The 13,045-nt window shown below is 42.6% G+C and overlaps 1 protein-coding gene across 3 annotated transcripts in view; it reads right to left on the reverse strand.

The window, feature by feature from the left end:
- DMD (dystrophin) overlaps positions 1-13,045 on the reverse strand; it is a 1,885,017-nt gene that overhangs the window by 1,049,878 nt on the left and 822,094 nt on the right. For all 3 annotated transcript variants that reach the window (XM_060234097.1, XM_060234096.1, XM_060234099.1), the window contains one exon: positions 8,799-8,969. In XM_060234097.1, coding sequence (XP_060090080.1) covers positions 8,799-8,969 — 171 coding nt within the window. The remainder of the gene's footprint in view (positions 1-8,798; positions 8,970-13,045) is intronic.

The raw sequence follows: 13,045 nt of genomic DNA on the forward strand, positions 1-13,045 counted from the left end.
CTGTCCTTAAGGGGTTGTTTGGGGGTTGGCCCAGCGTTTGTTCTTCCCCTTTTGAGGCTGCGTTGTTTCACGCAGCCTCGCTGTTGGCCTTTTTCGGGGCCTTGCGGGTAAGCGAGCTGGTAGTACAGTCTAAGACTGATACTTCTGGGAGGGCGCTCCAGTCTGGGGATGTTAAAATTACACATAGTCAGCTTGTTCTGACAATTCGGCGGTCCAAGACTGATCAGAGGCAGAGGGGATCTGTCATCACGATTGGCATGTGTGCTTTGCAGGAATTATGTCCAGTTAGGGCCGTTCGCCACTACGTTCAGCTTCGGGGTGACGTTGGGGGTCTTTTTCTTTGGCATGATGACGGCTCCCCTCTCACCAAATATCAGTTCTGGTCGGTGACAAGTAGCGCCCTGGCTAGGCTGGGTCTGAAGGGCGTCAAATTTGGGACGCATTCATTCTGGATTGGGGCCACCTCCACAGCTGCTTCAATGGGTTACACACCCTCCGCCATCCGGCACATTGGCCGATGGCGGTCAGCAGCCTACAAAATGTACGTGCGTCCACTGGTTACCTAAGGGGCAGGTGGTGGGCGTTGCTGGGCTGCTGTGTTGTTCTCATCTGCTGACAGTTGTTTGTCTTTTCAGGTGCTGGAGCTCGTGGTGAGAGACGTCGTGTTCTCATCTGCAGGCACAGCATGGTTTTCTGGGCTGGCCATTTCACCAGACGGTCTCCAGTGGGCACCCAGCTTAGCCTCAGTGCGTGGGCTACTGTGGAGTGGCTGGGTCGTCGGGGGCTGCGTTGGCCCGGGATTATGCCCCTGTTGTTCAGGGAACGGAAGGCACCACCTCCACACATTCTAGTCGTCCACTTGGGAGGGAACAACTTGGGGCTGCTGCGTGGAAAAGCTCTCTCCCAGCAGGCGTTGGCTGACCTCTGCGAAATTAGTCGGAGGTGGCCTGGGGTTATTCTGGTATGGTCGGCAATTCTGCCGCGTAGGGTGTGGAGGCATGCCATTTCGCCGGGTGGTGTTGAACGCGCTAGGCGCAAGGCCAATAGGGCCATTCAGAAAGCTATGGAAGGGGGATTGGGAATCTTACTCCCGCATCCGGCCATACGGGTAGAGCAGGCTGACCTGTATCGGCTGGACGGTGTTCATCTTTCTGAGTTGGGTAACCGGGCCTTTTTAGATGAGATACGGCAGGGTGTGCGGTTGGGTTCTGGGCCACCCGTTGGGGCGCTAATGCCTAAGCAGAGGCTTGGCATTGGCGGTGGCTGGAGGAGGTTTGGCCACAGGGTTTTCCAGGGGAGCACCTATGGCCTAGCACCGTTGGTGCGGTGGTCTGTATGAACCGTAGATGGGCTACACGGCTCAGTGCGGGGAATGCAGATCACAGGGAGCCTCACCTGGGCGGATCTTTCCATGGGGATTGATGCTAGCCCAGGTGGTGAATGGCTGGAGGCCTGGCCGCTTAGCTACAACCCGAATACGGCGGGCTTGTGCTGGGGGCAGGGTGGCTCGCCCTTTGGACAAGGCGGGGTCAGGGGTTGACCCCAGGGCTTGTCTGGTTCAGGTTTTCACCCCTGCCAGTTTACAGTTAATTAATTGTTTAATAAAGCGGCCCGGTTTTAAAACCCAACACTTGTGTCTGCCTCTTCATTCCGACTGGGGGGGCAAGGTTCAGCCCCTTCCCAGCCAAGCCGGTTTGCCGGCGCTCAGGCTGGGGGCCGTCTTTGTTCCCTCGGAAGGAGGGAGGAGCAGCATCACCCGATATACGGGTCTTTGCTTGGGTGTGGCGCCGGGGCTATATAAGCCCCGGCCCCTGCCCTCCTGCACGCAGTTCGTTTTGGCTCTCTGCCCGCCCACCCTCCCTCTGGCAGTACAGGCGTATGCTGGTCGCCTTATTAGGGGCCAGGTAGGAATTTTTTCACTTCTACATAATTGGCTCATGTGGGGGTGTTTTTTTGCCTACCTTGTACTGCCTAGTAGTGTTAGGATTTGTTATTGGTATTTGTCATGGTTGCAGGCTGGAGGAGGTTTGGCCACAGGGTTTTCCAGGGGAGTACCTATGGCCTAGCACCATTGGTGCGGTCGTCTGTATGAACCGTAGGTGGGCTACACGGCTCAGTGCAGGGAATGCAGATCACAGGGAGCCTCACCTGGGCGGATCTTTCCATGGGGATTGATGCTAGCCCAGGTGGTGAATGGCTGGAGGCCTGGCCGCTCAGCTACAACCCGAATATGGCGGGCTTGTGCTGGGGGCAGGGTGGCTCGCCCTTTGGACAAGGCGGGGTCAGCGGTTGACCCCAGGGCTTGCCTGGTTCAGGTTTTCACCCCTGCCAGTTTACAGTTAATTAATTGTTTAATAAAGCGGCCCGGTTTTAAAACCCAACACTTGTGTCTGCCTCTTCATTCCGACTGGGGGGGACAAATTCTTAAATATTCTTCTTTCCCAATGAAACAGGAGCTGATAATTTGCAATTGATTTATGAATACAAGAGAAAACCAAGCAGCCTGTAGGAAAATAGGAAATAATTTATCATGTAGGAAGGAGAAGTAAAGACTAAAAAATTTAACCAAAACTTGTTTTGGGAAGCCTCAACTGTACTTTGACTGTGCATATGATGATGTTGAAATTGTGTTTTCACTTTTTAAAAGGGCAAAAAGGAAATCTGAAAAAAGATGGAAACCAGAAAATGTTGGAATTCAATACATTAAGTACAGTACTTCTGGATAGTCCATAACAATTGAATGGACAAATAATTGCAAACAATTGCAAGCTAATATAAAACCAATCCATGTCTGAATGCAAACTAACTTTCCTGTACATAGAAATTATTTTGACTAAACTTTTAAGGTTTTAGGAAGTTTTTAGAAAGATTACAAATACTTTTCACTGTGTTTTCTGCAAAGTGCATATTTGATCTTACAGAAAGCAGAAAAAAGTATATGTCTCATCTCCTCCATAGTTTTAAAATAAAAATGTAAAATAATTAATGTTTAGTTTTCATTTTTTAGGAATCACAACAGTGTAGTATTAATTTAAGAATATCTGAAGGTTTAAGGGAAGGAACATCCAGGACATGAGTGGGTAGGTTGCCAAGTCCAATTCAAGAAATATCTGGAGACTTTGGGGCGGAGCCATGAGACATTGGGGGTGGAGCCAGAAGCAAGGGTGTGACAAGCATAATTGAACTCCAAGAGAGTTCTGGCCATTACTTTTAAAAGGACCGCACACCTTTTTAAATGCCTTCCTTCCATAGGAAATAATGAAGGATAGGGGCACCTTCTTTTGGGGCTCATAGAATTGGGCCCCCTGGTCCAATTTTTTTTTTAAACTTGGGGGGTATTTTGGGGAGAGGCACAGGATGCTATACTGAAACTTTGGTGTCTCTACCTCAGAAATAGCCCCCCCCCCAGAGCCCCAGTTACCTGTGGATCAATTATCCATTATTTCCTATGGGAATAAGTCTCCACAGGGAATAATAAAGTGCCGAGCAGATATTTCCCTCCCCCCCCCCCAATTTCTGATGACCCTGAAATGGGGGGAGGGCCTCCAAACCAGGGAGGCTGCTACTACACCTGTTGAATTATTCTTCAAAGAGGAACAGCCGGGCTATCTGCGTCTCTCAACAGAAAGACAAGACGACAGCAGATTTTCATACCTGGAAACATTTAAAGGAGTTTCTACTAAGGACTGTTTACTTGCTTTGAAGGACCTTTAAGAATTACAGTGATAAAGTGGTTGAGTAAAAGACTGTTTTGCACTTATATTGCAACATTTGGTGTGCGGTGTTTTTCTTGCTTTGCCTAAACTCCACACTGCAAATTTTCTTATTTACCACCCACCTGGGGATTGGCAACCCTAAAACACACTTACTTGCTCTGAAACGAAAGCAAAACAAATGGAGGGACTCTGCTTTGATGAAGTCTGCTGCTGACCCTTCCCAATGAAGTACTTCCTGCTCTTATTTAAAGGCACACACACACACATTTTAAAATGGAACCTATTTAAAGGTTTCTAAAGCTGCCAGAGATCTACAGGTAGATGGTGCTGTGGGGGGGGGGCAGGGCTCCCCCCTGCCGGCCAGCTGGCTGGGGGCAGGGGGAAGCCTGTAAAACTGGGGGATCCCTCGCTGGGACCTGGGGATTGGGAAGCCTATGAGTGGGGAAAAACCTGACTTCTATTAGTATTCTCTTCGCCTAACAGTCTTGCATAACTCATACAATAAAGTTGTTGCCCCTATAAAACCGTGAGAGGGATCTTAAAGTATGCATTTACGGATACACAATACAGTCCAAGATAGGGTACCTACACATTGTCAGCAATACTCCTTCCTTCCTTCCTTCCTTCCTTCCTTCCTTCCTTCCTTCCTTCCTTCCTTCCTTCCTTCCTTCCGAACATAAGAACATAACAGAAGCCATGTTGGATCAGGCCAACGGCCCATCCAGTCCAACACTCTGTGTCACAAAGTGGCAAAAAAAATTATATACACACATACACTGTGTGGACCTGATGGACCTGTGTGGACTGATGGACCTGTGCTCCATATTTTTATCTAAACCCCTCTTGAAGGTGGCTATACTTGTGGCCGCCACCACCTCCTGTGGCAGTGAATTCCACATGTTAATCACCCTTTGGGTGAAGAAGTATTTCCTTTTATCCGTTTTAACCTGTCTGCTCAGCAATTTCATCGAATGCCCACGAGTTCTTGTATTGTGAGAAAGGGAGAAAGTACTTCTTTCTCTACTTTCTCCATCCCATGCATTATCTTGTAAACCTCTATCATGTCACCCCGCAGTAGACGTTTCTCCAAGCTAAAGAGTCCCAAGCGTTTCAACCTTTCTTCATAGGGAAAGTGCTCCAGCCTTTTAATCATTCTAGTTGCCCTTCTCTGGACTTTCTCCAATGCTATAATATCCTTTTTGAGGTGCGGCAACCAGAATTGCACACAGTACTCCAAATGAGACCGCACCATCGATTTATACAGGGGCATTATGATACTGGCTGATTTGTTTTCAATTCCCTTCCTAATAATTCCCAGCATGGCGTTGGCCTTTTTTATTGCAAACGCACACTGTCTTGACATTTTCAGTGAGTTATCTACCACGACCCCAAGATCTCTCTCTTGGTCAGTCTCTGCCAGTTCACACCCCATCAACTTGTATTTGTAGCTGGGATTCTTGGCCCCAATGTGCATTACTTTGCACTTGGCCACATTGAACCGCATTTGCCACGTTGACGCCCACTCACCCAGCCTCAACAGATCCCTTTGGAGTTCCTCACAATCCTCTCTGGTTCTCACCACCCTGAACAATTTAGTGTCATCCGCAAACTTGGCCACTTCACTGCTCACTCCCAACTCTAAATCATTTATGAACAAGTTAAAGAGCATGGGACCCAGTACCGAGCCCTGCGGCACCCAACTGCTTACCGTCCTCCACTGCGAAGACTGCCCATTTATACTCACTCTCTGCTTCCTATTACTCAGCCAGTTTTTGATCCACAAGAGGACCTGTCCTTTTACTCCATGACTCTCAAGCTTTCTAAGGAGCCTTTGATGAGGAACTTTATCAAAAGCTTTCTGGAAGTCAAGGTAAACAACATCTATCGGGTCGCCTTTGTCCACATGTTTGTTCACCCCCTCAAAGAAATGTAACAGGTTAGTGAGGCAAGATCTTCCCTTGCAGAACCCATGCTGAGTCTTCCTCAATAACCCGTGTTCATCAATGTGCCTACTCATTCTGTCCTTGATAATGGTTTCTACCAACTTTCCCGGTATTGAAGTCAGACTGACTGGCCTGTAATTTCCCGGATCTCCTCTGGAACCTTTTTTAAAGATGGGGGTGACATTTGCTACCTTCCAGTCCTCAGGAACGGAGGCAGATTTCAATGAAAGATTACAGATTTTTGTTAGAAGATCCACAAGTTCAACTTTGAGTTCTTTCAGAACTCTCGGATGTATGCCATCTGGACCCGGTGACTTATTAGTTTTTAATTGTCTATCAGTTGTAGGACCTCCTCTTTTGTCACCTCAATCTGACTCAGGTCTTTCAACACCCCTTCCAAAATTAGTGGTTCTGGGGCGGGCAAAAAGTTCTCGTCTTCCACAGTGAAGACGGAGGCAAAAAATTCATTTAGCTTCTCAGCCATTTCCCTATCCTCTTTCAGTAATCTTTTTACCCCATGGTCATCCAAGGGCCCCACTGCCTTCCTGGCTGGTTTCCTACTTCTAATATATTTGAAGAAAGTTTTATTGTTGGTCTTTATGTTTTTTGCAATATGCTCCTCATAGTCCCTTTTTGCCTGCCTGATCACAGTCTTGCATTTGATTTGCCACAGCCTGTGTTCCCTTTTACTAATCTCACTTGGACTGGTTTTCCACCGCTTAAAGGAGTCCTTCTTACCTTTTACAGCTTCCATTACTTTGTTTGTTAACCACGCAGGCCTTTTCTTATGCCTGTTTGTGCCTTTCCTAACTTGTGGTGCCTGTTTGTGCCTTTCCTAACTTTCCTTCCTTCCTTCCTTCCTTCCTTCCTTCCTTCCTTCCTTCCTTCCTTCCTTCCTTCCTTCCTTCCTTCCTTCCTTCCTTCCTTCCTGCCTTCCTTCCTTCCTATGCAAACTATGTTTACAGAATCAGTTATCTTCTTTAACAAGAGCATTTTAAATTCCTAATATTCTTAGTGCATTCCAAAGTCAAGTTAATACCTTTCTAAGCCCTCTGACTTCCATGGACTATAAAACTGCTCAGAATTGCACTACCACTTTTGTATTCTGTGTCACTAGTCTCAATACTTTTGTGTATTCAAAGTATTCTTTGGCTCCAGACTGTTGCACTAGACTCAATGGTAGACAGGGATGGGCATGAATAGATCCATGAATCATGATTAATGCACAAATCAGGCCAATTTGTGGTTTGTTTCCTGGTTTGTTTGATCACGCCATGCCTGGACTGGAAAACAAACCACCTTTTTTCCTTGGTGTTTCATTTGGTTCATTTTTGCAGTTCAATCAATTTCTAGGCAACGCTGGGCATGGATTTCTGGGAGCCCTAGAAACACCCATATCAGGTGTCCATTGCTTGATTGGGAGCTCTGGGAGCCAATCACAGTTCTGGGAGTCAATCACAGAGCTCCCATTCTGCTCTATGGGAGCAGACACCCTGACTCTGCTGCTTTCACTTTGCTGCATGAAGAGAGATAAGTTAGTTGTTGTGAGAGCTGAAGCTGAGCTTTCCTAGGGGCACCAGCTTTGGGGGCTATAACTCGGATATTCCAAATGCAATCTTTGCCAAATTTGGAGAGCAGGTGGAGGAGAGTCTGCTGAAGACTCCCAGTGAGTTTTACACCTCTCAAACCAAATGAACCTATAAACCTTGAACCAGTTCAGACAACCATATGAATAATGAAACAGAACGAAGCACCTGTTCAGGTGATCAAATGAACCACGAAACACCATTTTCCCATTCTGTGCCCATCTCTAGTAGACACATTAGACACAATTACCATCAAAAACCGACTTATTGCCTAGAATTCCATGGAACGATCACACAGTATGGAAAACCCAACAGCTCTTCAGATCTGGTCCTGCAGCAGAATACAGATCCTCTTTAATATCTGACCCTAATGTAACTGTATCAATTTATAATGCTTTAACATCCTATAGCTCTGAATCACTGAGTGTTAGTTCAGGGTGCTCAAGGAGAGGTGCAACTAAGCTAGCAAACTAACAGCTCCATGTTTAGGGTTGACATCTCTGGGTTAGGAAATACTTGGAGCTTTTGGGGGTGGAGCTTGAGGATGGCAGGGTTTAGGGAGGGGAGGAACTTCATCAGTGAGGTATGGTGCCATACAATCCATCTTCCAAAGAGGCCATTTTCTCCAGGTGAGCTAATTATTGCCTGGAGATCAGTTGTAATTCCAGGAAATCTCAAGCTGCTACTTGGAGGTTGGCAACCCTACAATCCTCTCCAGCTAACATTTAGGCATATTTATCTGTTCATGCCATGCATTTTGTCGCCTCTGTTCCACATCTTGGGCTGCTGCTAGCAGAAAAAGGGGATAATATCAGGGAACTTTGGTGACTGTGATCTTCTTTGAGGGTCATGGCCTCCATTCCTTTTTTCAAAAAAGTAAGTTCAAACAGTGAATAAAAGGGCACCTTCCTTTTCACTGACCTTCACGGCAATGCTTAATATGGTTGATTATGCTGATGTGTAATGTATCTATTCCAGTAATACAATAGCAGTTTATTTTTCTATGGGTAGTTCTCTGTGACATGAAGTGTGAAAATGCTAGTAACACTTAGGTAACTTGATTCATAAACATTTATGTAGTAAAATCTAATGGATTAACTGGTATAACATGATGAATCATGGGGCAGATATTAGGAGCTACTACAATAATATATTAAGTTTTCAATTTTAGCCTAAGGGGAAAAAATGGAAGCCTGTGAAGAGAAAACTAACTTCTAAATGGAAAGCATAAAAAGGTACCTAGTATTCTGTTGATCTTGATCTTTTGTGGGGTCCTAAAATTGTGATGTGGTACCTGAATTCCACCTTGCTGTAGAATTTAAGGTTAATATTATAAATTCTGGACTTTTTTAAAAAAAATTCTTGTCAAACCATATTTCTCAGTATATTACAAAATGATTAAACTTTATTGAGAATAAAATATGTTAATAAAACTTTTAATAGTATAAACTCTATGATGTTTACAGCTCTGTGGGGAAAATGTTTTTGTGACAGCAATATAACTTCAGGAAAACATATGTGAATTTACAATGGAGGAAAATATATATTATTACCTTGCTCCAGGCGACTTCAGCATCTAAATTGATAGGCATGCCTTCTACTGCTGATCTCTTTGTCAGTTCCGAATCTGTCACTGCCAGCCATTCTGTCAGAGTATTCATTTCCTTTCTCAGCTTCCGAGATAATTTCAAACATTTCTCTAGTTCTTGCTTTTTTTCTGTCACCTGCAGTGGAAGAAAATAAAAGATTTTGATAACCTAAACTTCAAAATGTTTCACCACCAAAAGTGCTACTCTGACTCACATTCCTTTGCTTTCCATCACAATGGCTATAATTCTTGCATTCCCATTACTCACCAAACAACTCCACTGTCAACTCCTCATGATTGTACTGGCCACCTATTTTCTGTTTTGATTATAGCTGCCAAACCCACTGCACCTTTTTCTAGTCACCTCAACAAGATATTAAGATCCAGTGCTGAAACATTTGGTCTTTTTGATAAGCATTCAATGCCATACCTTATTAAATATTAGGATACATATTTTGACAACTTCAGTTATTTATTATTCAACCAAATACTGAACGGCATAGAAAAATTAGATACTTGAATTTTCAAAGTTAGCTTAAAGGAAAGAAACAGAATTAAACTAGACTTATCCTTTGAGTTTATGCACATTTAATTATGTTTCAGTCACATTTCACTGTTTTGAAATCCCAGTGGTAACATTTAAACAAAACAAACCTCGTCACCATTGGGCAAGGTCTGCATGTGGCAGGTAATTGAACAGAGTGTGAAAAGGAAGTGAGGCTGGTCAGTGCCTTTTTTCTTGAGGGCTTGGTAACTAGCCCTAATATCCTGTCACAATGTACCAATACTGGTCTGGTATCAGAAACATATTTTGGCTTAAAGGAATTAGTGGGTATTATGAACACTGCCCAATCCCCTTAATGTATTTGGTATCTAAAACAGATCAGTAACTGGTGTAGGTTAACAACCCCAGAACAGAAGGAATCAACCTGTGTCATTTGCTGACTTGATTTTTTTCCTTCCAAGAAGAATATTGGCTGGGGCATTTCAATTTCTGCCAGAAAAATGGCTGGGTGCTTAAACCCCTAACTTCTTAATGGAAGGCTTAAACTCCTAACTTCTTAATGGACAGTCTTTGAAATTTAGTGGCTGAGCAAATGTGGCACATTGTTTTCATTCAATTCTGAGAGCAGCCCTTATCTCTCTTCATTCTCCCACAGAAAGCCCCAGAAAATGATCAATCAAGGCCAAAGAGAAACAGTCAAAACAACAACAAAAATTGAAACATAAATCATGAATATACAATGAATTTGACCAATATAGTTGCTATTTAAATTATATTGTTGTAAACTAAATTTGCTTTCAATTAAATTTCAAATTGTATTGTATCTCAATGAGACAAAGGCTATGCAGAAACAGATCAAAAGGAATAAGCGTGAAATAATGCCTGCTGTCCTTCAGCAATTTGAAGCAGATACTGGAAATTTGGCAAGGCAATCTGGTATGATACTGGAATTACTGCAGATGTTTTCTATTTAAAAAATTCTGAGAATTATTTGTACTTACTCGTTCTGTGTTTTTAGAAACCTGCTTATGAAACCTCATATATTATAATTAGAACGAGAAGGGCCAGAAGACCTGCTTAAATAGGCAGCCTGAATAAATGCTTGTCTATGCAGAAATGAAACCCACTGATTTCAGCGGGGTGTTATTTATTCCCAGGTAAGTGGGAACAGGACTGTACTTCTACTGTTCAAGGACAAGAAACAACAGTTATTTTAAAAAGTAATGTTGTAACAAACAATAATAATCATCACCTCTTTTTGTTTGTTACCAGTCAACAAATGGGTAAATCAGCATCAATTAGGAATAATGCTAAGACATATTTAAAAATCAGGCCTTTTTCTCGGAAAAAGCAGTGCTGGAACTCTCAAGAGGGAAATGAAGGAGAAACACACAGGTGCTCCTCATGAACTTTAAAACATTTTTTGAGAGAGGTTTTTTTCTCACAAAGAGGTTCTGGAACTCTGTTCTGCCATGTTCCCCCAGAAAAAAGTTCTGTCAAAAAGATTTATACAGCCTTAAATAGATACAGTTTTCGCAATACGTTTAATTACAACCTGTTGATTCCTGTATTATTTTTGATACATGTAACAGAATGCTTTTCATGAAAATGCTTACAACACAATCCTAAACAAAGTTACAATCCTTTAATCCAATTGACTTCAAAGGATTTCCAATGCTGTAACTCTGTTTAGGAGTAAATTGTTAATCTGCCAAATTTATCACTTGCACATTTTAAAGAAGAGCCAGATCTACTACCCCTCAGTACACTATTGATTTTTTGATTAAGGGACTTTTCTAATTATAAAGTGACCATTCTTTTTTATATTTCATTTTTAAGTCTAAGAACATACAGAATTATGTCGGCAACAGAAACTTCATGGAATTTTCAGAAGGAATAATAAATGCAGATGCAATTTTAATTTTATATTTTATTGCAAGTCCACTATTTAAATTAGAAAAGTACTAAAATAATTCAATGGCTTGCTGTATGGATTCATCAACTAAAGTTATATTCTCTCACTCTATTTTTTACTTTAAACATTATAAAAGAAAATCAGGAAATACTGCCATCTTAAGGTCTTTCTTTTTCACACAGTTACTGTTTGTCATCTCCAAAACAGCTAATACTTGATAAAACTGTGTTACATAGTGCTACATGTTTCTTGTGTTTGCATTTTTTTGACAAAAATAATTATGGGCAGATTGCATCAGCAAGGCTGATTTCCATCTAATTATCAATAGATGACAGACACCAAAGCCCAGTTATCATTTATTTTTCCAAAGGAATGCAATATGTTTTATAGAAGATTCAAACTTATATGAAAAATTATATATATATATATATATCTCAGGGGTGGCCAAACTGTGCCTCAGAAACCACGTGTGGCTCTTTTTCAGATATTATGTGGCTCTCAAAGCCTTCACCACTCTGTCAGCTGGCTTGGAGAAGGTGTTTCTCTCTTTAAATCACTCCTCCAAGCCATGCCAGCTGGCAGCTTGGAGGAAGCATTTAAAATTAAAGTTCCTTTCTTTCCACCTCTCCTTCCCTCCCCCCATCTATTTGCCTTTCTTCCTTCTTGACTTGCAACTCTCAAACATCTGACATTCATGTCTTGTGGTTCTCAAGCATCTGACACTTATTCTATGGAGGTCTTACATTAAGTGAGTTTGGCCACCCCATATATATATATATATATATATATATATATATATATATATATATATATATATATATATATATATATATATATATATATATATAGCCTAGGCTTGCCATAGCTGTCCTTCCAAGGAGCAAACGTCTTTTAATTTCATGACTACAGTCACCATCTGCAGTGATCTTGGATTACAGAAATGTGAAGTCTGTCACAACTTCCATGTCTTCCCCTTCTATTTGCCAAGGAGTGATGGGGCTGGATGCCATGATCTTAGTGGGTTTTTTTTTTAGTTTCAAGCCCACTTTTGTGCTCTCCTCTTTCACCCTCAACAAGAGGCTCTTCAGGTCCTCCTCACTTTCTGCCATTAGAGTGGTATCATCTACATATCTGAGGTTGTTGATGCTTTTCCCGGCAATCTTAATTCCGGTTTGTACTTCATCCAGGCCGGCATTCCACATGATGTACTCTGCATATAAATTAAATAAGCAGGGTGACAATATACATCCTTGTCAAACTCCTTTTCCTATTCTAAACCAATCAGTTCTTCCATATCCTGTTCTGACAGTTGCTTCTTGACCCTTATACAGGTTTCTCAGGAGACATGTGAGGTGGTCTAGTACTCCCATTTCTTTAAGGACTTGCCACAGTTTGTTGTGATCCACACAATCAAAGGCTTTAGTGTAGTCAATGAAGCAGAAATAGATGTTTTTCTGGTACTCCCATAATCCAGTGAATGTTGGCAATTTTATCTCAAGTTCCTCTACCTCTCCAAAACCCAGCTTGAATTTCTGGTAGTTCCCATCAACATACTGCTGAAGCCTAGCTTGAAGGACCTTTAACATGATCGTGCTGGCATGTGAAATGAGTGCAATGGTGTGATAATTTGAACATTATTTTGCGTTATCCTTCTTTGGGATTGGAATATAAACTGACCTTTTCCAATCCTTTGGCCACTGTTGCATTTTCCAAATTTGTTGACATAATTTGTGCATCACTTTAACAGCATCGTCTTTCAGAACTTTGAATAGCTCAACTGGGATACCATCAT

This window comes from Heteronotia binoei, chromosome 3, assembly GCF_032191835.1.
Source record: "Heteronotia binoei isolate CCM8104 ecotype False Entrance Well chromosome 3, APGP_CSIRO_Hbin_v1, whole genome shotgun sequence".
NCBI lineage: Eukaryota > Metazoa > Chordata > Lepidosauria > Squamata > Gekkonidae > Heteronotia > Heteronotia binoei.